The sequence below is a fragment of the Hypanus sabinus genome, chromosome 4 (assembly GCF_030144855.1).
Source record: "Hypanus sabinus isolate sHypSab1 chromosome 4, sHypSab1.hap1, whole genome shotgun sequence".
Classification (NCBI taxonomy): Eukaryota; Metazoa; Chordata; class Chondrichthyes; order Myliobatiformes; family Dasyatidae; genus Hypanus; species Hypanus sabinus.
The window spans coordinates 167,320,830-167,346,770 of NC_082709.1; the positions used below are offsets into that span (position 1 = coordinate 167,320,830).

General features: G+C 40.8%; 1 protein-coding gene across 1 annotated transcript in view; it reads right to left on the bottom strand.

Annotated features, from left to right (window-relative positions):
- Positions 1-365: 365 nt before the first annotated feature.
- Positions 366-25,941, bottom strand: part of LOC132392188 (uncharacterized) — a 90,455-nt gene continuing 64,879 nt past the window's right edge. The window contains exon 4 of the mRNA XM_059966033.1: positions 366-811. Within this exon, the coding sequence (XP_059822016.1) occupies positions 752-811 (60 nt within the window). The 3' untranslated portion in view covers positions 366-751. The remainder of the gene's footprint in view (positions 812-25,941) is intronic.

A 25,941-nucleotide genomic window follows, 5' to 3' on the forward strand; every position in this document is an offset into this window, starting at 1 on the left:
CATAAGTTATATTTCTACTTCTGTTTGCTCTGTAATCAGACAATGAAAAAGCATTTCAGAGAGACACCCAAATTGAAACTCATGCAGAATACTTGCAAGGAATTTATTTTTAATGTGCCTTAGCTCAAAGGTTTCAAAGGTACATTTAATGTCAGAGCAATGAATACAATACTTTTCTTTGCAACCGTCCAGGAAAACAGAGGAATACTCCAAAGAATGAATGACAGTTAAATGTTAAAACACCAAAATCCACCCCCCAGCTCCCCTCCCTCTCATGCATAAGTGGCAACAAGCAACAATCCCCCTCCCCCCACCAGCAAATAAGCATTGGCACCCACCACTGGGCACTCAAGTGTGCAGCAAAGTAACAGCAAAGACACAGACTTGCAGTATTCCAAAGACTACTCGTTCACCCGGTATTCGGCATACCACAGAGTCTCTCTCTTCCTAATGAGGGAGAAAGAGATGTCTCCATTTCACAGCGAGCAGGGAGACATAACAACTCACTGGTTTACAATGTTAAAAGTCCATTACGTCAATTTTTCTGAGCTCTGTGCCCAAAGATCTCAGGTCTCTGGGCACACAGCCAAAGATCTTCCAGCTCCCACGACAAGCCAGTCCGAGACACCAACCTTCGATCCGCCTGTCTCCAGAGCCCTGAGATCCTAGGCCCCTAAAGGCAAGTTGATCTCTTAGGCCACGCCCTTGGCATGTCAGTTAACAGTTAGTTGTGATACCCCAAGAGCAGGTCCTATTCCCGCAAAGAACCGAAGCCAGTGTGGAACTCCAGGTCAGGGTCTTCAAAAGAACACTGAAAGGGAAAAATATTATAGATAGAAATAGAGCTGTTTCCGAAGATGCAGGCAAAGGAGTCACCATTTAGCGCCATCTTGAAGCTAAACTGAGAATCATGGCGACATTGTCCAAAATAAATAATTGAATATACTTCAAAAATGTGTTGCCAAGAAAGAGTTATACTTGCTCAGTTATTGACAAAAAATCATTTCTGATTAGTGTTCTGGGAGCATAATATACACTTAAACCATTTGAACATACTGACAGCACCTGGATCTGACTTTGCGGCTAATTGAGTTCATCTCTGGAAATGTGGGAATGAGACGACTTGTGAATATTAATGATAATGGTCAATTGACAGAGTTTATTTATTTATAGAGGCAGTGTGGAACAAGCCCTTCTAGTTCGAGCCAAGCTGCCCAGAAATCCCTCGATTTTAATCCTAGTCTAGTCACATGCAATTTATAATGACCAATTAATCTACCAACTGATATGTCATTGGACTGTGGGAGGAAACCGGAGCACCTGGAGGAAATCATCCACACGGTCATGGGGAGAACATACGAACCTACAGGTCGCTGGTACTGAAAAGCGTTGTGCTGACCACTGTGATACCATTGGCAAAACTGGTGTGTGAATCCAGACAAAAGGGATATAACCAAGGCAAATAAAACTTTGGAAAGTTTGATAGAAGAAATGAAAGGGTTGGCTATTTTTTAAATTGAGAGAAATTATTAAAATCTGAAGTGCAGAGAGACTTGAGAGCCCTTGTGCTTATAACTTGCAGGTTGAGTCTGTGGTGAGGAAGGCATATATGATGCTAACATTCATTTCAAGAGGACTAGAATATAAAAGCAAGGATGTAATGTTGAAACTTTATAAAACACTGGTGAGGCCTCACTTGGGAGTATTGTGGGCAGATTTGTGTCCCTTGTCTTAGAAAGGATGTGCTGAAACTGGAGAGGGTTCAAAGGAGGTTCACAAAAATGATTCCAGGATTGAATGGCTTGTTTATGAAGAGCGTTTGATGCCTCTGGACCTGTATGCACTTGATCTCAGAAGAATGAGGAGTGAATTCATTGAAACCTATCAAATGGTGAAAGGCCTTGATAGTGTGGATGTGGAGAGGATGCTTCCAATGGTGGGAGAGTCTAAGACCAGAGGACACAGCTGCATCCTTTTAGAATTGAGATGAGGTGGAATTTCTTTAGCCAGAAAGTGGTGAATCTATAGAATTCATTGCTATGGATGGCAATTACAATTTTATTGTAATTTATAGCATTGTTTTTAAATGGTTATGCATTGCAAACTACTGCTGCTGCAAAACAACAAATTTCATGACATATGGTAGTGATATTAAAACTGATTCTGATTCTGATTGGGATTTATTTCACTACAATGAGCATTACAAATAAATCAGATTAATTTAAAGCCTAGATTTGCACACAGCCATTACAGAAATTTGAAAGAGGGAAGGGCAAGGCTGTCATCTAAACTGTTCCAGCATTTAGAAGTTTAGAGATTTTCTTTTTAGATGAGGGACATAAAAAAAGGTGTTAGGAGAGGGATGATACAGCAATCAATCACAGAAAATGTTAGAGCTTCCTTTAGTGGAGACATCCTGGAGTGCTCATCCAATGAAACAGTATAAGTTGAGCTCATCAATAGGAAAGATGCAATCGTTGTAATTGAATTAAAATATGGACCTCCCAAATGCCAGTGGGAGATGGAGCAAGATTTAAATAAGCAGATTATGGGAAGATGTAAGAGCAACAGTGTTATTGCAATGGGTGACTTTAATATCCACATTATTAGCTGAGACTTCTTTAATGCCAAAGACACATCCAGGAGAGTTTCTGGAAACAGTGTATGGATAATCCAATCAAGCAATGGGACATACTAAGCCTTGCACAGGGAAATAAGCCTGGCCAGATGTCAAAGTTTCACTGATCAATAAAACTCTGTCACTTTCAGATAGTTATGGATAAGGATAACACTTGACCTTTGTGGAATGTGTTAAATTAAGGAAGAGCTAATTATATCACCCTTTAGGTAGGACTGTGTTGAGTAGATTTGGAATGGTTATTATTGGTTAGGTTCACATCTCTCATGTGAGACACATTTAAATGCCAGTTGATTAGAAGTCTAGGAGCAAAGCATTTCAAGAAAGAAAGACAGGTGTAGCTGGTAGAGTTCAAAACCTTGGGTGATGAGAAATGTTGTAAATTTAATCAAAGAAGCATATGTAAGACTTAGGAAGGGAAAATCAGATAGCTCCTTGAGGAATAGAAAGGAGGAAGGAAAGAACTTAAACAGCGAATCAGGAAGACTAAAGTGGGCCATGAGATATCCTTGGTGAGCAGGACTAATGAAAATCCCAAGGGATTTTTTATACCTAGCGGGTAACTAGAAGGAGGGTAGGATCACTCAAGGATAAAGAAAGGATTTTATGTCTGGAGTTAGAGGGAGCGGGCAAGGTACTAAATAGTACTTGCATTGTTATTAACCAAGGAGAAGAATATGGTGAACATGGGAAAAACCTTAAATGGACTTTTTGCATCTGTGTTTATTCAGGGCACAGAGCTGGTAAAAGTAATTCTTATTCTTTGTGATTGATTTTTAGTAACATTCCAGCAGATTTGGCATTTCCCCTTAAATGAAAGTATTTCGAGACCAGTCATTACAGTTTTACTATAAGAATAGCTTTATTTGTCACATGTGCATTGAAACATGCAGTGAAATGACAGTTTTTGCAACAAATCAATTCAGTGAAGATTATGCCGTGCTGTGGCACTAGTGCAGCATGCCCACAAGTTAATAACCCTAACCTGTAATCTCTGTAACGTGGGGGAAACCAGAGTACAGAGGAGACACACGCACTCACAGGGAGAATGCACAAATTCCTTAAAGATGGCAGCAGGAATGAACTCTGATCTTACAGCTGACACTCCAAAGCTTGCACTAACCACTCTGCTATTAGGCTTCCCTCACTGTCACACGTTTTATTCATTTACTTATTTATTTCATTTAGAGCCATGCTGCCCGGCAACCCGCCTATTTCAACATCAGTCTAATCACAGGACAATTTCCAATAAGGAGCACCCAGAGAAAACAGGAAGAACATACAAACTCCTTACAAACGGCACCAGAATTGAACTCTGTACACTGAAGCCCCAAGCTGTAATAGTGTTGCTCTGTTACGCGATCTTGGAGGAAAGATATGCCAGACTTTTTCAACTTATTTCCAAAATGAAGCTCTGCTTCTGAAACCAAGAACATAATTAGAAAATGTATATATAGGACTGTGAGGCGTGGTGCTGTTTAGTGACAGGATATGGGCTGATAAGTGTTCCATTTAACTACCCAAGGCAACAAACAGCCTCTGATGATTATAATTAATATTCCTGATGTGATTATTTCTCAAAAAAAAGATAGATAGCAGTCAGAGTATGCCTGAGCTTGATCTTATTCAAGAAGAAACTGTTTAATTTGAATCATAAATGCAAAAGCTTCTGCAGATGCTGGAAAATTTAAGCAATCAATTGAATCACCTTTATCTAAAACGGAAGGGGCTTGCCCTGAAATTTGAGTGTGATGTAAACACATACAAGTCCTTGAGAAAATAAATGTATACTTCTAATTGTTGCTGTGTTAGAAACATGCAGCTGGCTAGAGAGAAACAACAATCCTTCACCAGTGTGGTTTCATTCTGATAACTGAACACCAGATCTTCCCTGGGTAAAAATCCAGCCAATCACCATGCACTTCTCAGGAAAGTCTGAGTCTCATCACTATCCAGTGATACAAGTTGTCACCAGGATGGAAAGAGGCTTTTGAACTGTCTCCACTACACAGTCTGTTCAATGAAACTAATAGAGCTGCACTGGTTGCAGGATTGGGAACTTGTAAGTCTTTGTTTCAATATGAATAGGTTTTACTGACCTGAGACCCATAGAAATTAATTTTCCAGATGTAATCAGGGGTACAAAATGTGCTTGCTATAGGTCACTTCATTGCAAACTAGTTGGCTCATTGTGCCTGTTAACTTTCTGAAAGACGATCCAATTTCTCCGCTCTGTATACAGAAAGCTGCATTTGCCTTTCAAAAAGTGATGTACGTATATATCCCTTTCCTTGCGAAAAAATCTGTCATTAATCTTTCACAACCGACACAAAATACTGAAGGAACTCAGGAAGCTAGACAGCATCTATGGAGGGGAATAAATAGTCAATGTTTTGACACTTCATCAGGACCACTTACTTCCACTGCTCTTCCACTACACATTCAAAATTACTTTTACCACACCATTCCAGGAGAATTTTCCTGCAGAAATGTAATGGAAGTGTGCAATTGATGCATTCCAAATGATCAACCTTTGACCTGTACCAATGTGTATCTGCAGGAGGACCAAGGATGCTGGCTTGTGGATGAGATGCTAAATAGTTTTCCCCTCTTACAAAAGAAAGAAAAGAAAAATTCTCTGAGACTATTGGATGATGAGCAGATAATCACTTATGATACCCAAATATAAAATGAAGAGTCAGAGTACAGTACAGAAATGGACTCTGGCCCAGCACCTCCATGCTGACCATGATGCCTATTGACACTATTCCCAGTTGCCTGCATTAGGTCTGCTTCACTCCACTACTTACTGATCCAAATGCCTTTTGAACATTGTTAGTGTTATTTCCCTCAACCACTGGCAGCTCATTCTGGACATTCACCACTCTTTGTGTAAGAAAGCTTCCTCCTCAGAGCTGTAAATTTCTCTCCTTGCATGTTAAGTAGATCAACAGATAAAATTACAACACTTAATTGACACTTGGGTAGGAAAGGTGTAGAGGGATGCTGACCTGGTCTATCCAATCTGTCCCTTATAAGTAAAGGCCTCCAACAATCTGGTATATCTCTTCTGCAATCTTTCTAAGGCTTTCACATCCATTCTGCAGCATGGCCACCAGCAATGAACACAATGTTCTCAGTCAGCCTCACCAATGTTTTGTTAAACTGCAACATAACATCCCATTTCTTATAATCGATGCCTTGTCTTATGAAGACAAGCAAGTCGCTACCCTTTACACCTGTGTCACCATTCTCAGGGAAATATGAATTTACATCCCAATGTTCCTCTGTATATCAATATTCCTGAAGTTCCTGCCACTTATTCTATTTACCGTGCTAATATTTGGCATCACAAAATGCATTACCTCACACTTTTTTCATAGATGCAAGAAGTTATATAGCCCAGAAACAAAAGCTCTTCAGTCCAATTTCTCTACACCATGCCTATCTGTGCTAATCCCATTTGGATTAAATGGCCCTTATCCCTCTAAAACTTTCCCACCAATGTACCCGTCCAAATATCTTTTAAATATTGTACCTTAACCCACCTCTGCTACTTCTTCCAGTAGCTCATTCCACATATCCACCACTCATTTGGATTCAATTCCACCTCCCACTTGGCTGACACAAACAAATTCCACAATATCACCATACCCCTAACTTTCCCTCTTCAGTGTATACCACTGAGAAGTCTTCATTTAAAATCCCATTGATATTCCTTGGCTTCACATGTTGATTTCTTTTCTTGTCCCTGAGGGGAACTTCTCTTTCCCTGACTACCTCATACTTCTAATATATTTAGCAAAGTCTTTGGGATTCTCCTTGCCAGGACATTTCACCTCCTATTTTTGCCATGCTGATTTCTTTCTAAGGTAGTCTTCTTGTTATTCCTTTTCATGTCTTGTGGTGCATTGGGTGGTATTTTTGCCATTTCCATGACATATTACTTTTTTAGGAGGCCGAGTTGCTAGCTCATTGCTCAACCCAGCACAGATGAAAAACGTGCAAGGGGCCAGTTGGATTCGAACTCGGGACCATTGGCCTCGAAGTCTGGTGATGATGTCACTACACCACTGGCTGGCTAAAGGTTTTCTTCTATGTCCCCTCTAAACCTTAAAGTACTCATTCGATAGGAAATGCCTATACTGTACCTGACATATGCTTCCTTCTTATCTCTGATCAAGCCTTTAGTTTCCTTTGTTAACCACCATTCCCTTATCTCACTATCTTTTCTTCTTATCCATAAGGGACAGCTGACTTTGAGCACAACTATCTTGCCTTTAAAACCTCCAAATTATTGTAGACATCAGGAAGGGGAAGTTGAGGGATCACACACTCGTTCTCATTGAGAGATCAAAAGTGGAAAGGGTGAGCAGTTTCAAGTTCCTGGATGTCATCATCTCTGAGGATCTGTCCTAGACCCAAGAAGGCAAAACAGTGGCTATATTTCATTGGGAGCTTGAGGAAAATTGCATTACCAAAGTTACTCACAAATTTCTACAGATTTCTACACAATCCAGTGTATTCTAACTGATTGTAACTTTCCGGTTTGGAGGGGCCTCTGCACAGGGTTGAAAGTTGTAAACTCAGCTATCTCCATCATGGCCAGTAGCCTCCCCAGCATCAAGGATACCGTTAAAAGGCGATCCCTCAAAAAGGCGGCATCCATCAATAAGGACCCTCATCACCCAGGACATGCCCTCTTCTCATTGCTACCATCAAGGAGGAGCTACAGGAGTCTGAAGACTCACACTCAATGTTTCAGAAACAACTTCTTCCCCTCTGCCATCAGATTTTTGATTCAATAATGAACCAATGCAACCTCAGTTTTTTCTCTCTTGCTTTGCTAAATTTATATACATCTTATTGTAATTTATAGTTTTATTATTATGTATTGCAATGTAGTGCTGCTGTTAAACAACACATTTCACAACATACTGAATGACAATGATACTAAGCCTGATTCTGATTCGGGTTCTGATTCTGAAAAGCTCTCTTGAATGGATTTTATGAATTCCACCCCATCTAAACCCTTACATGAAAGCAATTAAACTACCATGCAAGTTGCCTATATGTCAAATTGATTGTCACTTACTTATTTCTAAGTTCTGCATAATGCCCATTCCCTTCAGAATATCTTCCCTGAGTTTTGTTGTGATTCCCTTCCTGATCTGTATGCAACACCTCCCTTGCTGCAGCTTCCAGAATCTGTATTTCGTTAACAGTACAGAGAGGATTCTGGTGGCACACCGAGCACGGAACATGATTTTAAGCTGGTATTCCGTGGCAACTTTGTTGCATTACTCAATAGGGCCAACCACATAGCCAGCACATTAGGGCACTGCAGTGTTCCAGAAAAGTAAGTCATTTTTTTGTTTGTATCCTGGGGGTGCAGCACCACTTCTCCAGGACTCATGGTAAAAGAAAGCTGACCCTTAACCCGTCTCTGCGTGATGGCTTCATTAGTAGAGAGATTTCCAAGAGCTATGAGGTAATGTTGCAGCTCTCTAAAATTCTGATTAAACCACACTTGAGTATTGTGTTAATTTCTGGTCACCTTATTATAGGAAGGATGTGGAAGCTTTAGAGAAGGTGTAGAGGTGATTTACCAAGATGCGGCCTAAATTAGAGAGCCTGTTTTATAGGGAAAGGTTGAACGAACTGGGGTTTTTCTCTTTGGAGTGAAGCAGAACGAGAGGTGACTTGATGATAAGGGGCATAAATGGGGTGGACAGCCAACACCTTCTGTCCAGGGTTGAAAGGTGAATAAAAGTGGATATTCTTTTAAGGTGATTAACATAATATATCAAGTGGGTAGTTGGTTTACACAGACAGTGGTGAGTGCATGAAACACACTGCCAAAGGCGGATACATTAGGGACACCTAAGAGACTCTTAGATAATGGATGAAGGAAAAAGAGAGAGCTATGTAAGAGGGAGGCGTTAGATCGATCTTGGTGTAGATTAAGTGATTGGAACCACATTGTGGGCTGAAGGGTCTGCTGTTGTGCTGTACTGATCTGTGCCATTGCCACATTTATTCTGACTTTAACTTTGAGTTTTAAACATCAACTCTGGTTCTCTCACCTCAGAAGCCCGGTGTTGTTAAATGCTTCCAGCATCTTCAATTTTTATGCCAGAGTTTCAGTGTCCACAGTTGTTGGATTTCCATGGGATTTACTCTTGTTTACCCACATATGCCCAATATGTAGAGGCTCCAGCTTTCTCTATGGCACTATTTCTATCTGCCTATTTTCTTTGTTTATCCTCTCTGGTTTCTCCTTACACTTTTGTTTTAATAAAATGTTGACCCAAACTCACGTTCACAGCCATGTTCCCTTCCTTACTGACTGTGAACTTCCAAGTGAATTTCAACACTCCACGATCTGGCATCACCCATGATCACAGGCACCATATGTTCAAATTATTCAGTGGTTCTTGAGTCACTGTTCTTCTTGCATCCTGAGATACATATTTAATCCCATACATCAGCACATGCGTGCTCTTGAATTCTCACTCCTTCTCCAAACTGTCCTAGTCCATGATCCTGATGAAGGGTCTTAGCCTGAAACATCAACTGTTAATTTCCCAATAGATGCTGCCTGATCTGCTGAGTTCCTCCAACAGTTTGTATGTGTTGTTCCAGCATCTACTGTCTCTCTTGTATCTGTGGCGCATCTACTTATTGGCTTATCTATTGTGGCACTGAAAGAAGCCATTTGCCCCATCAAGTCCATACCAACTCCCAGAACAGTGATTTCATCAGCCTAATTACCCCTTCCCGGTTTCCCTGTAGTCCTCAGATCACATATCCATCAGTTTCTACTCAGATTTCACCATTTGCCCTCACCAGTGGGTATTTAACCATTGTCAACTAACTGAGAGCATCTTTGGGATGTCAGGGACAAAAATAGCTGGTCCAGTCTTTCCCTTCTCTAGTCCCAGTAATGTTCTTGTGAAATGTTCCTGCACCTCTTCCATCTTAGTGACAACCTTCCTATAGCCAGGTGGGCAGAAATTAACACAATGAACCAAGTGTGGTTTCCAATTACAGCATTTCCACTTACTCCCAGGAATCACTGGTCCATGACCATGCAGAGTGGAGAAGGTGCATTGGGGATGGCCTGAGAATCAAAAGGCCATACATCAGGAACACACAGAAGCCCTGCATGAGCAGTGAAAGAGTCGCATTGCTTTACAAACTACCTGAAACCCTTCGTAAAGCCTCTTCTGTGGAAGAGTCTGTGGTTGCTGCATTAGCCTCACTAATTATATCAGAAACCAAAAAACCAGGATGGAAGTAAATCGTGCTCTATATAAAAAAAGGCACATGAGAAGAGTTGGTAGTGTGCTTTTGTTATGAGAATATTTAAAAATCCATAGTAAACTTATTGTCAAAGTACATATATTACCATAACTACCTTGAGATTCACCTTCTTGTGGCATTTACAGGGAAAAAGTACAACTGAATTTTACAAGAAAAAATTATGTGTTATCAAACAGAGACTAACAATCACCAATATGCAAAAGAAGACAAACTATGCAACTGAAAATAGTACTAGGAACATAACTTATCAAGAGTCTTTGAAAGTGTGTCTGTAGTTCATAGTTATAGTGAATAAAGTTATCCACACCAATTCTGATGGCTGTAGGGTAATAACTATTCCTGAACTGCTGGTGTGGGATCTAAGGCTTTTGCAGCTTCTGCCTGATGGAATTAATGAGAAGAGGATATGGCCTGGGTCTTTGAAGATGGATGGTGCTTTCTTGTTGCAGCACTTCATATAAATGTACTCAGTGGTACGGAAAATGTTGCTTTTTACGGCAATTAATTCTACAGAGGTTCACCTTAAAGAAATTAAGAGAGTGCCTTCTCCAAATGATATAACTAGTGTAAATTTAAGATTTTAATATAAAGCTACAACAATACAAAATGCTAAAAGCAACTCAATTTGTCATTGGAAAGAGTGAGTTTTAAAAAGTGCATATCAAATTTATAAGTTATAGTATCATAGAGGATGAAAATTCAGAAACAGGCTCTTCAGTTATCTAGTCAATGCAAAACTATTATTCTGCCTAGTCCCATTGACCTGCAATTAGACCATAGCCCTCCATACCCCTCCCATCAATGCATTTATTCAAACCACTTAAATGTTGAAATTGAACACACATCCGTCACTTCCACTGGCAACTTGTGCCACACTCTCAACACCCTGTGAGTGAAGAAGTTCCCTCTCATGTTCCCCTTAAATTATTCACCTTTCACCTTTAACCTACAAACTCTAGTTCTAGTTTCACCTGGCTTGATTGACATAAGCCTGCTTGCACTTATCCTATCTGTATCCTTCATAATTTTGAATATGTCTATCAAATCTCCACTCATTCTCCTGTACTCCAGGGAAAAAAGAATCCTAACCTTTAACCTATAACTGAGGGCCTCAAGTCCTGTCAACATCCTTGAAATCTTTCTTTACACTCTTTCAATCTTATCGCTTTCTTTCCTTTAGGTAGGTGACCAGACCTGCACACAATACTCCAAAGTTAGCCTGACCTACATCTTATACAACTTCAACATAACATCCCAGCTCCTGTTCTCAATACTCTGATTTATAAAGGCCAACATGTCCAAAACTCTCTTTGTGACCCGATCAGCCTGTGTTACAACTTTCAAGAATTATGGATCTGACTTCTGAGATCCCTTTGTTCTACCACACTCCTCAATGCTCTGCCATTCCTTCATCAACTTCCCTGGAAACCTCCTCAAAAAACTCTGAGATTGGTTAGACACAACCTATTATGCACAAAACCATGTTGACAATCCCTAATCAGGATAGTCCCTATCCAAGTGCTTATACGTGCTGTCCCTCAGAATAGCTTCCAATTATTTACCCACTGCTAACACCAAGCTTACTGGCATATAATTCACCGATTCATTCATAGAATCTTTCTTGATAAATGGAACAACATTTGCTATTCTCTTGTCCTCCAGCTCCTCACCCATGTATCCAATACCTCTGCTATAGATCCTGCAATTTCTGCACCAGCCTTCTACAGGGTCCAAGAAGAACCTAGTCTAGCCCTGCAAATATATCCACCCTAATTTTCCTCAGGTTAGAAAGTCCCTCCTCTTCTGTAATCTCAAGGATTCAAAGTATACTTATTCAAAGTATGCACAGAGTATACAACCCTGATATTCCTCTTCCTCACAGAGAGACAAAGAAAAACCACAAAATCAAAAGTGTCCAGGCATATTCAGTTCAGCTCAGTGTTCGTCATCTGCAGGCCAGCCCGATTCAAGATCACCCAAAACAGCAGCACAAAAAGGAATGACCAGAAACCAGAAACACATCACAACATGAACTACAGAGTCCAATTCACAAACCGCATTGGTTAAACCTTGCCCAAGGCCCAGAACTCCAGCACTGTCCTTCGTCAGCATCGAGGGAGACAGGGATCATTTGAAAGCAGGGACCTTCCTTTGGGAGCAGTGAGCAGGCGGGAGACAGAGAGACCATCACACACAGATTGTCTTCCGGCATCAGTGAGTGAGAGGCTGGAAGACGGTGCTGAATACCCACTCACCTTCCGCAATCACCTCAATAATTTAAATCTACCTCCGCACTTTAATTGGTGAGATTGGTGAGAAATGGAGTCGATCATGGGCTCGCATCTGGATTCAATATTATTGTCAATCCTTTAGGAGGCAATAATATGAGATATCTGCAACTAATGAATGAGAGACATCTGAATGCAAACAAGCCAGCTGGTTCCTTACAATCACCTCTCAGAGTCTAACCCTAGCAGAAATAACATGACATTTACCTGACCCAGTCCTGAGAACATTAGCAGACATTAAAATCCATCCAACATATACCACAGTTGCAGAGAATATACCTGGTTAGACACACGCTGGGCCTGACTGTATGTCTCAAGCTTTGATATCCACTTCGTACACTGTAACTAATACAAAACGAGAACATTTAATTAAACTACTAGGTGAACAACAGGAAGCCCTGTGCAAAGGTATCCATGTGCAAGAAGGTTTTCTCCAAAATGTTTACACATGCCTAGGTCAGAGGATGATTTCCTCATGGAGAAAGTTGAACTACTATAAGTAGTGTAGGAATAAAGAGTTGCTTATTTAAAACAGAGATGGGGAGAAATTTGATAAAGCATTCAGCACAGGAACAGGCCGCTCCTCCCACAACATCTGTGCCGAGCATCATGCCAAATTAAACTAATGCCTTCTGCCTGCACATGATCCATATCCCTCGACTCCCTGCACTGTCATGTGTCTGTCTAGAAGCCTCTTAAACATCATTAACGTCTACTACTGGCAGCCTGCTCCATGAACGTAACACACTCCATGTAAAAATGTACCTTGCCCCTTGCTTCTTTAAACTTTACTCCTTTCACCCTAAATGCATGTTCTCATGAATTTGACACGTCCACCCTAGGGAAAACATTCTGACTGTCTACCTTATCTATGCCTTTCATAATTTTATAAATTTCTATCTCCTATCAGTTTCCAATGCTTGAGACAAAACAACCCAAATTTGTCTCCTTACAGCTCACACCCTCTAATCTGGGCGACATCCTGATAAATGTCTTCTGCACCCTTTCCAAAGCCTCCACATCCTCCTGTAATGGGGTGACCACAATATCTTTTGGAGGTTTGTGAACCGTTAGAATTCTCTGCCCTGCAGAACTATGGAGATGGAATCACTGACTACATTCAAGGCTGAGAGAGAGTGGGCAGTGACTGCTTGGGTGGAATATGGAATTGAGTACTAAATCAGATTAGCAGTGGTCCCTGCTCCTGCATTTGTGCTCTTCTTATCTCACACTGATCACTCCCAGTTGATTCTGGGGTAGGACCAAACAATAGACCCAAGACCTTCTGCAACCTTGGACACAGTGAGGGTTTTTGCCATTCTGAGTAACATTCTATTTGCTAAGTTCTTAGTTCAGAAAATTGGATGTTAACTACTTCAGACTGTAACAAATAGTGTGGCCTCTTTCATCCAAACTCTTAGGCTTTGGTTTGGGGATTCAGTAACCAGTTTCACCTCAATTCGTTCAAGTGTTCAACTAATGAGTTAAATGATATCCACAGTTGTAAATCAGTTATTCTTCGGGGATCTCATGCAATGCACAGTACTGTGCAAAGTCTTCGGCACATATATATAGCCAGAGAATCGAAGACTTTTGCTCAGTACTGCACTTGTCAACTAGGAGTGGAGTGCAAGTTTGTAAATCTAGCAGGAACAAACAATATTGGAAATAGCGAGGGCAGAGCACCAAAGGAGGGGTACAGGACAGGTGGCAGGGGAAGCAGAGGCGCAAACGCACCCAGTCCTGAGACATCAGATAACACCATCTGATGCCAAACAATTGTTTATTGATCATTACAGAATATCTCTCTGGTGCTTCCCACTCCCTCTCCCTTCCCCTTTTCCCAACCACGATTCCCCTCTCCCTGCCCCCTTCCCACTCTCAGTCTACAATAGAGACCCAAATCAGAATCAGATTTATCATCATTTTCAGGTCATGATCTTTTTTTTGTGGCAGCAGTACAGTGCAAGACATAAAATTACCACAGAATTGTGCAAGGTCTTATGTCCCTAGCTATATATATTTGTGTATCTCAGACCTTTGCACAAGGCTCTATGTGCTTCAAACATTTGCCCAGTTCTATAGTTCTGTAGCGTTGTACTCCATGGGCACAGTAACAGTAGTAGGGAGATCCAGACCCAAAGTCCTTGGCTGAGGCGTGAACACATCTTCGTCAACAATGCCATCACCTCAGTATTGGACTAATATTCATGAGTGTAAATCTAATCCATTCAATTTCAAGGATATTAACTTCACATTTTTATTAGTATATTTTCTTCTAGTAGCTTCAATGCTTCATATAGCTTGCCAGAAGTTGTTACGTGAGTTTGCACAAGAGGTCAGAATAAAAGGGGAACTGAAAACCTGGGTCAAATGTAGGTTTCAGGATTGTCAGAAATCTCAATAGTTTTGTGTTGTGTCTCTGTTTCAAACAGAATGACTTTTGGCTTAATGTGGCTGAAATAAAATGTGATAGATACTGACACTAAGGGATTATGCCAGAACCTGTAAAATGCCCTATCAAAGCTCCCTTGTTCATGGTCCCACCGGACAAGGTCCTACTCATCTGCAAAACAAACCTCCAATGATAGTTTTCTAAGAAATCGCCTGTTTTACATTTACAAGGGTTGTAAACTCACACTATGGCTCTTCAAATATTGGCACTGTATGTTTCTGTTTTTAATATGCAGGACAAGGTTGGGGACTAATTCAGGATTCAGCAGCACAGTGGAAGTTATTAGCCAGTAAAATGACCAGAGCCTGTGAAATGAGACACGGAGCCATGGTACTGTAGCAGTTAGCACGATCACTTCCAGCTCCAATGATCACAGATCAGTTTTCGGTTCGCACTGCTGTCTGTGAGGAGATTGTTCTCCCCGTGACTGCATGCTTTTCCTTTGTGTGCTCCGGTTTCCTCCTACATTCTTATGGCTTTGCATTCCAAAGGTGTACTGGTTAGGGTTATTCCCCTCCATGAACTTGATGAGTTCCTCCATTATTTTGTGAATACCGACAGACCAAGAATATGATAAGATAAGCAACCAAGATATATGTTTTAGCATAATGGATCAGCCATTGACTGGCAGACCAGTTTTGGAGTGAACTCTCTGTTGTCATTCCTATGCCTGAGTATGAAGGTCCACTTGACATCTACACAAATACCTCATCTGCCAATCGTTGTCAGCCCAGAGGTCCTTTTACTGTAATACCACTCCATCAATGCAGCACACAATGTCTCAGGGATCAATTAGAGGATTATCCAGCATATTGGAATGAGTAAATGAATCGGAAAAGCTTCTCAAGGTGAAAAGAACCAATACTGTCATGAGCATACTCACACTAATGTCTAGCAATCATGGTTTATAAGGCTAATAGAGTGATAAAGGATCCATTCAGCATTTGGAAATTTGCCAGATCTTTAAAAAAAGCTATCCGATTACACCCACTTCAATTAGTCCATAATACTGCCCAGAATTAAACACTATAATCTAGCTCGGGTTTAATCAGAGCTTTAAATAACATTTCAGTTTATTTATAAATAGAATAGATTCTGTAAATGATGGAAATCCAGGGTAACACATCCAAAATGCTGGAGGAACTTAGAAAGACTGGCAGCATCTATGGAAGTAAATAAACAGTCAACTCCTTATGAGGGATCCCAGCCCTAAATTATTCCTTTCTAGAGATGATGCCCAACCTGCTGAGTTCCTCCAGCATTTTGTATGTGTCACGCTTCCATTTTATTTAATAGCCGTAGTTTCTCCATATCAAAATATGATAAATACTAAAATTGCAGAACTACTCAAGAAACTTCATCTTCATCTGGAACATCTTTAATTTTATTCATCTCACAATCTTTTCATGCAGTGCTTACACATAAATTGTTGTCATTTTATTATGGCAACTTTTAAACAAAATCCAATGCAATTGGTTAAATGAAAAATTCTGCCAATTCAAATTGACAGGAGACATAATTTCTCAAAATATACAAGTGGAGGAATATTTTGCACTGAATATTCTCCACTTGCATTGCTTTTCTGTAACTTCTTGTAGTTTTATGAGTTTATGTATAAAATACACACTCTTCTCAAGGCTATATTCTGTGACAAATTAAAATCAGGGTGCACTATGAAGCCATTTCAATTATTGTGGGGTTTCATTTTCCCCACAGAGGTTATGGCCCTGCAGCTGATGTTAAATGTGTATGCAGGAATTCAGTAAGTTTCCAAGTAAATATGTTCTGATAAACTTTCACTTCCAGTGCCAATGAAAAATACACTTTCAGTTATGTTTTAGAAGAATAATTGTTCTGTGTAGCTAGGGACTGGGACTAAATTGAACAGAGTCAATGCGGAGATGCACAATGGGTTCCTCTTTCACCCTGATTCTTAGAAACGGGCTACCTGGCCTCCATGATTCATAATTTTTTTAATTGCTGAAACTATTTCTTCTTTTTAGTGATGACAACATGCACAAAGTACATCTCATCATTTACACCTACCTACTACATATAATCAGTGATCATATGTAGTATAATCAGTGATCAAGTGATCCTGCATAATTACAGAGGGATCTGGTCTTGGAGGACTGAGCTTCCAATAAGGAACTGCAATCCCGACCTGTATTCTCTGGGGGTTCCTGATAGAGGACAACCCATGTAAGGTTTATATAGAGAATGGTAGGACTTGGAGGCGTGTTGTGGAGCGGGGGACCCAAGAAATACAAGTGCACACTTCTCTGAAAGTCACAAGTGAATAGGGTAGCAAAGAAGGTGTCTGATATGCTGTCCTTTATCAGTCATGGAATTTAGCACAGGAATTGGGAAGTTATTTCCAGTTACATAAGATGTTAGTAAGGCCAAGCAGGGTATTGTATACAATTTTGGTCACCCTTTTGTAGGAATTACGTTAATTACATTAAAAAGAGAGCAGAAAAGATTTACCAGGACTTTGCCTGGACTTGAGGGACTTGCAGTACAAGGAGAGGCTGCATAGACTGGAACATTGGTGATTAAGGGGTGGTGTATAAGGTATAAAAGATTATGAAGGCCATAGACAGGTTTTTTCCCTAGGTGCTAATAAAACACACTGTAAGTTTAAAAGCAAAAATGAATGATTTAAAAGAGAATTTAGGAGAATCTTCTTCATGCAAAAACTGGTGTTTATTTGGAATGAGCTGCCAGAAATAGTGGCTGAGGCAATATTTAAAAAGCCATCAAGATAGGTATATGAATAGGGAAGGTTTAGAAGGCCATGGCCAAATGCATGCAAATAGGACTAGATTGCTGGACAGCACAATTGGCATAGGCAAGATAAGCCAAAGGGCTTCTTTTCATGCTGTATGACCCAATGATTCAATAATAGGGCAGATTTTGAAATTCTGCTTTTCCTGAAAGAGTGATTAATATATCATATTCTTCCCTTGGCCAAATTAATATGGGTCTTGGTTATTTTAATTGATCAGACACAAACCACTGTCCAGTCACACAGTCTCAAGTTTCATCTTGGATTATAAAATGACTCTTTCCATACTCAATAATCATTAATAAAATGCACTTCATTAATAACATTTTTGTAATAAAATTGCTTTTTTTGCTTTATTTTCAGAGGTGTTAAATCAGTTCACTTTGAATATAAAAATCTTCAGGAACTGGTAAAAACAGCCCCAAACATCTGCTGTATTTCTCAAAATAAAGGACACATTTGAGGTTATGGTGAGGTTTAACATAGTTTTCTGGCTTGGATTGTCAATTAACATTTGAGAATCATCACCCACATCCCTCAGGCCGTACGTTGTTGCTCTTACGCAATTTCCATAGTGAAAAAGGGAACTCATTTTGGAAAACGTAAACCATTTCCGTTACATGCCATTTATTGAATAACAAACTACTTGCAGTTGATAGAATATAAGAACTGATGCCCCGTTTTTGTATCCTTCTCACAGCTTATGAAACATAACTTCCTCCATTCACTGAATCTACATTCAGTGGCCACTTTATTAGGCACAGAAAGGTGCCTAATAAAGCAAAACCCGATGTGGTCTTCAGCTGCTGCAGACCATCCAGTTCAAAGTTTTGTTTTGTTTTTTTTTTCACCATTCTCTGTAAACTCTAGAGACTGCTGTGTGTGAGAATCCTACGAGATCAGCCGTTTCTGAAATACTCCAACCACCCCGTTTGGTACCAACAATAATTCCAAGGTCAAGGTTCACCCCTCATGATTAAAGGTTGTTTAGTGTCACTTCCTGTAAACAAGTGTAAGGAGAATGAAATCATGGTTACTCTGGATTTGATGCAGCACAAATAAAAACAAAAGATAAAGAACACAATAATAATAACAAACACACAATAAATACAAATACATAAGATAGCTTATATACTTAGATTGATTTATGTCTATGAAGTGATGCTAGGCTGTACAAGGTAACTGATGGGAAATAATAAAGTAGTGTTATAGATCGTAGGGAGGGGGTGTTGGTCAGCCTTTCTGCTTGGGAAAAGTAACTGTTTTTGAGTCTGGTTGTCTGGGCATAGAGTCTACATAGCTTCCTCCCTGATGGGAGAGGGACAGACAGTCTATGAGCAGGCTTATAGTGTTACTGGCCCTTTTCCAGCACCATACCTCTTTCCTGATGCGAGTCGGCAAACAGTCCACGAGCAGGGTGTGTGGGATCCTTCATGATGTCAGAATCAGAATCAGGTTTAATATTACTGGCATTTGTCGTGAAGTTTGTCAACTTTGCAGAGGCAATACAATGCAATACATGGTAAACGTAGGGGTAAAAAAATGAATTACAGTAATTATATATGTATGTATATTAAATAGTTAAATTAAAATTAGTGCAAAAAGCAGAAATAAAGAAAAGAATAGTGAGGTAGTTTTCATGGGTTCAATGTCCATTTAGGAATTGGATGGCAGAGGGGAAGAAGCTGTTCCTGGGTGCAGAATTGGCTCAAAAGCAGAAAACAATCAGCTATGGTGAGAGGATCATTTTCAGAAGATGTTAAAAGTGGGGTTCTGCAGGGATCGGTTTTGGGGCCACTGTTGTTTCTACTTTACATGAATGATTTTGATAAACACATTACAAATAAACTAGAAAAGTTTGTCTATGACACAAGATTAGGGGGATGGGTTGATAACATTCAGGCAGATAAATGGCAGATGAAATTTAATGTAAGTAAATGTGAAGTATACATATAGGAAATAGAAATTTTAGATATAAATATACAGTGGGGGTCTTGAGTTAGAAAGTGAAGGATTTGGGTGCCTAGTAGACTCATCACTATCAACACACTGAAGTGATTCGGAAGGCCAATAGAATGGTGGACTATATAACGCACTCAATGGAATTCAAGTCTAGAGATATTTTCCTTAAGCTGTATAATGTAGTCAGTGGGGTTTAAGTCAAGAGACATTCTCCTTAAGCTGTATAATGAACTTGAGAGGCCACACCTTGAATACTGTGTACAATTTTCGTCTCCATTTTGTGTGAGGGATGTGAAGGCACTGCAGAGAGTCCACAGAAAGGTGACTAGACTCATTCCAGCTCTGCAGAGTATGAGCAATGAAGAAAAGTTGATAGAATTAAATCTTTTTAGCCTAAGTGATGTAGAATGAGAGGAGACATGATAGAATTGTTCAAAATCATTAAGGGTATAAGTAAATTGGATGCCAGCTGCTACTTCAAAGTTAATCTGGATAGTTATTTCAACACACAATGTGAATAGGAATTTGGCAAGCTTTGTTGGACCAAATGGCCTGTTCTTGGCAAAAACCTTCTAATATTCTAAAGTACTGTGACATACATGAAGGCTCTACACTGGGTAGTACAAGCTGCCCAATACATCACTGGTATGAGCCTACCTGCTATCAAGGACATATGTACAGTATGGTGCTGGAAAAGGGCCAGTAAAAGTTTGAGGAGATTTGTTTTGTCACCTATAACAGTGGTCCCCAACCTCCAGGCCACGAAGCATGCAGCAGTATCTGGCGCACCCAGCACATCTTAATGAAACAGCCGAAATAAACATCTAATTAATTACGTTTGTAGATGTTAATTTCGGTTTTTTTCTTAAAGATGTACTGGGTGTGTTCCGGCTACCCCTGCATGCTTTGGGGTCCAGAGTCAGTCCGTGGCCCGGAGGTTGGGGACCACTGACCTAAAACACCCAAACACTTCTACAGGGGTATCATGAAGAGCACTCTGACTGGCTGCATCACCGTCTGGTACGTGGGGGTTACTGCACAGGACTGAAGTAAGTTGCAGAAAGTTGTAAAATTAGTCAGCTCCATCATGGGTACTAGCCTCTGTAGTATCCAAGACATTTTCAAGGAGCAGTGCCTGGGGAAAGAGGTGCCCATCATTAAGGACCCTCACCAACCAGAGCATGCCCTCTTCTCATTGTTACCATCAGGTAGGAGGTACAGAAGCCTGTAATTTGATTATTAACCTCTCATCTTGGGTACCTTGTCAAAAGCCTTCTGAGAGTCCATACCAGGCAGAGATGCAGCATGTTAGGATGCTCTCTACTGTGCATCTATAGAATAATGTGAGTATGGATGTGCAAAGTCAGCTCTCTACAGCCTCTTCAGAGAGCAAAGGCACTGATTAGCTTTCTTACCAGTGTAAGATGTGCTCTGGGACCATGAGAGGTTGTGTGTGATGTGCACTCCCAGGATTTTGAAAATGCTCACAGTTCCTACTGTTGTGCCACCAATGTAAAGAGAGGTGGGAATGGAGTGAGTGCCCTGAATTCAATAATCGTTTCCTTTGTCTTGCTGACATTAAGGAAAGAGGTTATCTGTCTGGCACCAGACCCTGGGCTTTTCCACCTCCCCTCTGAAGGCCGTCTCATTGTTGCTGGTGGTGAGCTTTACCCCTGCCATGTCATTGGCAATGTGCTTGCTCGGGTATTTGGCTGTGCAGTCATGTGTGAGCAGAGTATACTGTAATGGGCAGAGCAAACTGCCCTGGGGGGCACCCATGGCAAAGAGGATAAGGAGGGAGGAGCGGTTGTGCATCCTGACTGTCCGAGGTCAAAGTCACATAGGTCACATCTCTTCCCCATTCTGAACACCATTTGAACTCTTGACCACGTCTGCATGCTGTTATGCATTGAGCTGCTGCCACATGATTGGCTGATTAGACATTTTAGGGCAGGTGTACCTAAAGGTGTATGTCTCCCGAGATAGCTAGAACTTTTTAATGTCTGGGAGAGGTATACATCAGTACATTTTCCATCTTTTTTGATCACTTCTATGATTAGTCATCCAGTAAGGCTTCCCAGGGTAATTCAGTAGGTCTTTGTTTGAGAGGCTGCAAGGAGCCAAGATAGATGGAATTGCAATGAGAAATACAATGTCCTAAAAGCTCATAAAGTTAATGTGCCTCATACTGTTAATGACTCTGTACTGTACATCCCAAGGACCAAGAGCAATATCTAAACATCCCACATTAATGTAGCATCTTTACGGGAACTTCATTGAAGGAAATTGAGTCTGAGTCAAGTAAGGAAGTAATTGGATAAATGACTCATACTTGGATGAAAGGATTAACTTTTGAGATTGAGTTGTGATATTCAAAAAGGAACTGGATAAATCAACATAGAGATCAAGAGTCACAGAACACAGAAACAAGTGATTAGACTGACAGACAGACAGACTTTATTGATCCTGAGGGAAAATGGGTTTCGTTACAGTCGCACCAACCAAGAATAGTGTAGAAATATAGCAATATAAAACCGTAAATAATTGAATGATAATAAGTTAAGTGGAAATAAGTCCAGGACCAGCCTATTGGCTCAGAGTGTCTGACACTCCGAGGGAGGAGTTGTAAAGTTTGATGGCCACAGGCAGGAATGACTTCCTATGACGCTCAGTGTTACATCTCGGTGGAATGAGTTTCTGGCTGACTGTACTCCTGTGCCTAACCAGTACATTATGGAGTGGATGGGAGTCATTGTCCAAGGTGGCATGCAACTTGGACAGCATCCTCTTTTCAGACACCACCATCAGAGAGTCCAGTTCCACCCCAACAAAATCACTAGCCTTACGAATGTGTTTGTTGATTCTGTTAGTGTCTGCTACCTTCAGCCTGCTGCCCCAGCACACAACAGCAAACATGATAGCACTGGCCACCACAGACTTGTAGAACATCCTCAGCATCGTCCAGCAGATGTTAATGGACCTCAGTCTCCTCAGGGAATAGAGACAGCTCTGACTCTTCTTGTAGACAGCCTCAGTGTTCTTTGACCAGTCCAGTTTATTGTCAATTCATATCCCCAGGTATCTATAATCCTCCACTATGTCCACACTGACCCCTTGGATGGAAACAGGGGTCACCAGTGCCTTTGTCCTCCTCAGGTCCACCACCAGCTCCTTAGTCTTTTTCACATAAGCTGCAGATGATTCAGCTCACATTAGGACGATTAGGACTGTATCAAACATTCTTTTACACTGAACCTATTTTATTCCACCCACTTTCCCTGAAAAGTCTCCCCACCCACCCCACCCAATCCATATTATACTAACCTCCACGAAAATACAGAAATATGATAGAATTTATGAAAAATTATACATAAACAGCCTCTTAGAGGACCAAAACCTTGTCGTAGAGTTTGGAGGTGTGCGTGCCTCAATAGCTCAGAGAGCTATGTTGGCTGGAGTCAAGGCCTTGTGATTTGATTCTTGGTAGGGTCACCCATGCCAAACAGGTCAAAGGGCAGAGGCCAGACCAAGAGTGGTCCACCTGTTCTCCACGTTCGGGAGTTCAGCTCAGGGCTAACAACCCTGAAAGGTAGAACAAGATTGTTATGGAAGCAGCAAAGCAGAATCGTTCTATATCTGTTTGCGATGACAGACAGAGATGGAGGACCTTCATTGCTGCTCTAAATGCCAGTGGCATAAGAGGCAGTAAGTAACCAATACACTAAGGTAAATGTACAAGGGTTAATTATGCTAGTAACCAACATGTCCTTAGGATGTGGGAGGAAACTCGAGCATCTAAGGAGAGTGCATGAGGAACATTGAAACTTCACACTCACAACATGGGAGGTCAGGATTGAACCCGCTTTACTGGAACTAAGAGGCAACTAAGAGGCTCACTGTGTCACCATGCACCAAAATTTAAAAGAAAGTATTGCAGAGTACAGGGAAAGGATAGGTATAACAGGACTGGTCTTGCATAGGTTTGGAGTAAACTCAATACTAATAAACTAAAATTCCACAACTGTAATCTTTCTGTGTGTGTCAAATGGTTGTTGTGATGCGTCTAGTGGGGTAGTGTAGTGGTTAGTGCTTGTCACTTGCTCTCAGCTTCAACCGCTGACTAGCAAAAAGAAGAGCTGAATGAATAAGTCTCTCTCTCCCAGTACATAGCCTCTCCAACAGCAAGCATCATGTAGTCCCTCCTCACTGGTGACACACAGAAATTGAACTTCTTTTGGAGTCAGGCTGAACTACAGAGGACAGGGAGAGGTCTGGCCCCTGCACACATAGCACGCAGGCCCACCGGCGTGTGGTCACGCTCTGGTGCGCATGAGCCAGATCCCCAGCTATGATTAAATGGCCCCACTTCCTTGTGGTCAGCCTCAGGAGAGACAAAAGCTACAGGAGTAAACCCAGACAGCAAATCTGGATTGGAACCCCTAAGGTGGCTGGACGTCACTGAATATCCTTCCAGCAGCTCCTGCAGCCAAGTTGATGCCTGACATGTTGCTTCATTTTCCTTTGGACAACACCGGTGAGGCCAAGAGGGGGATCTTGACCACTGGGCATCCCAGGATTTCCATACCTTCCACCCATGCTTGTGCCCTGGAGAGGTCACTCTATTGCTGCTGTTTGCAGCAATATACAATGGACTAACCCATTGTGCATGTGCCATTGTCCTTCGAGACAGACGGATACCACCATCATCAGTCTTTCTGTGTCCTTGCATGTTCGATCTCCATATCAGCAGGAGAAGTGTCTCGGCCTGAAATGTACTTTTTTCCATAGATGCTGCCTGCCCTGCTGAGTTCCTCCAGCATTTTGTGTGTGTTGCTTGGATTTCCAACATCAGCAACTTCTCTTGTTTGTGATTCTACATCAGCATTATTTTTCTATCTTGATTTTTGAAAAATCCAATCATCTACAAATCTCTATATTGAATGTAATCAGTGATTGACTCTCCACAGACTTCTCCACAAAGAGTCTTTATGCTCAGATGGAAGAAATAGCTTACACCTTATTTTAAGACTGTGAATCTGTGTTCTGGATGCCTTAGTCAGGTGACACATGTTCTCTGGATCAAGCCTGTTGAGTCACTAAGAATTTGATGATTCGGGCCCTAGCTTACTTGCATTCTTCTCTTATCGCAATCCCAAGAAAAATTCTAATGTATCTTTACTGTGTTCCCTGTATCAAAATCAAAATCAGAAAGTGGCTTATTATCACTGACATATGTTATGAAATTTGTTGTTTTCCAGCAATGATACACTATAGGACATTACCATAAGTTACAAAATAATAAAGAAATAGTGCATAAGATGAAGAACAAGATTTTGTTCATGGGTTCGGCTATTCAGAAATCTGCTGGCAGAGGGGAAGAAACTGTTCTTAAAATGTGGAATGTGGATTCTCAGGCTTCTGTGATGGTACTAATGAGAAGAGGGCATGTCCCAGATGGTGAAGGTCCCTAATGATTGATGCCTGCTCTTGAATAACCCACTCTTGGAGGTGCCTTTAATGGTAAGGAGGGTCATACTCATGATGGAACTGGCTGACTCTACAGCCCTCTTCAGCCTCTTGTGATAAAATATAGCTGTAGAAACTTGCAAGCCTTTGATGACATACCAAATCTCCTCAGGTTCCTGACAAGGTCGAGCCGCTGGCATGCCTTCTTCATGATTATATCAATGTATTGGACACAGGATAGATCCTCTGAGATGCTGAAGCCCAAGATCCTCTACATATCCTTTTATAAGAAACCAGAATTATTCTAGGTCTGAAATTCTCTTGTAATAAAGATCAGTATAAAAACCTGATGTCTAAATTAGCAATGTGCAATGGAGAAATAACTATCTGCCTGTAGGAGCTGTAAATGTCAACAATAGTAAAAAATAGCAACAGTGTTGAGTCAATAGTGTTCTTTGTCTGCTATAAGATTCCCAGAGATTAATAAACTCTACCTTTCTCAAATATTCAGCTTTTTGTGTTTTACTGTAGAGTCAAGTAGTGAAATAAAAATATTGATGTAACATATTAATTTTAGTGCTTAAGCTATTAAAATATAGTTTGCAGGAAAACTGAGTTGGAACACAGCAAGTGAAATATTTTATAAGAGAACTTACTTTGACAATATAAATATAAATATAAATATTGAAGAATGTTTCAATTATTGCTCAACTTTCCAGCTTATTAAGAAAGGCCCAGAGATCAGTATCATTGAACTGTGTGTATGTGTGTCTCTCTGTCTCGCTTTCTCTCTGCATACCACAGAATCATATGATTTTGGAGGACCAATCAACTATGTTGACTCCTCCTACAATTCTTTTTTCTCACGCAGCTCCTCGGAATCAAAGAAGACGTGCTTCCAGTTTCATGTGCTCTGAGGTAAAATGATAAGGGATGAAGAAACAGGTGCCCCAAGAAAGGTGTTCTGAGAAGGGGATCAGATACTGGGAATGAGGGGAAAATGTGATCAAAGAAGTCA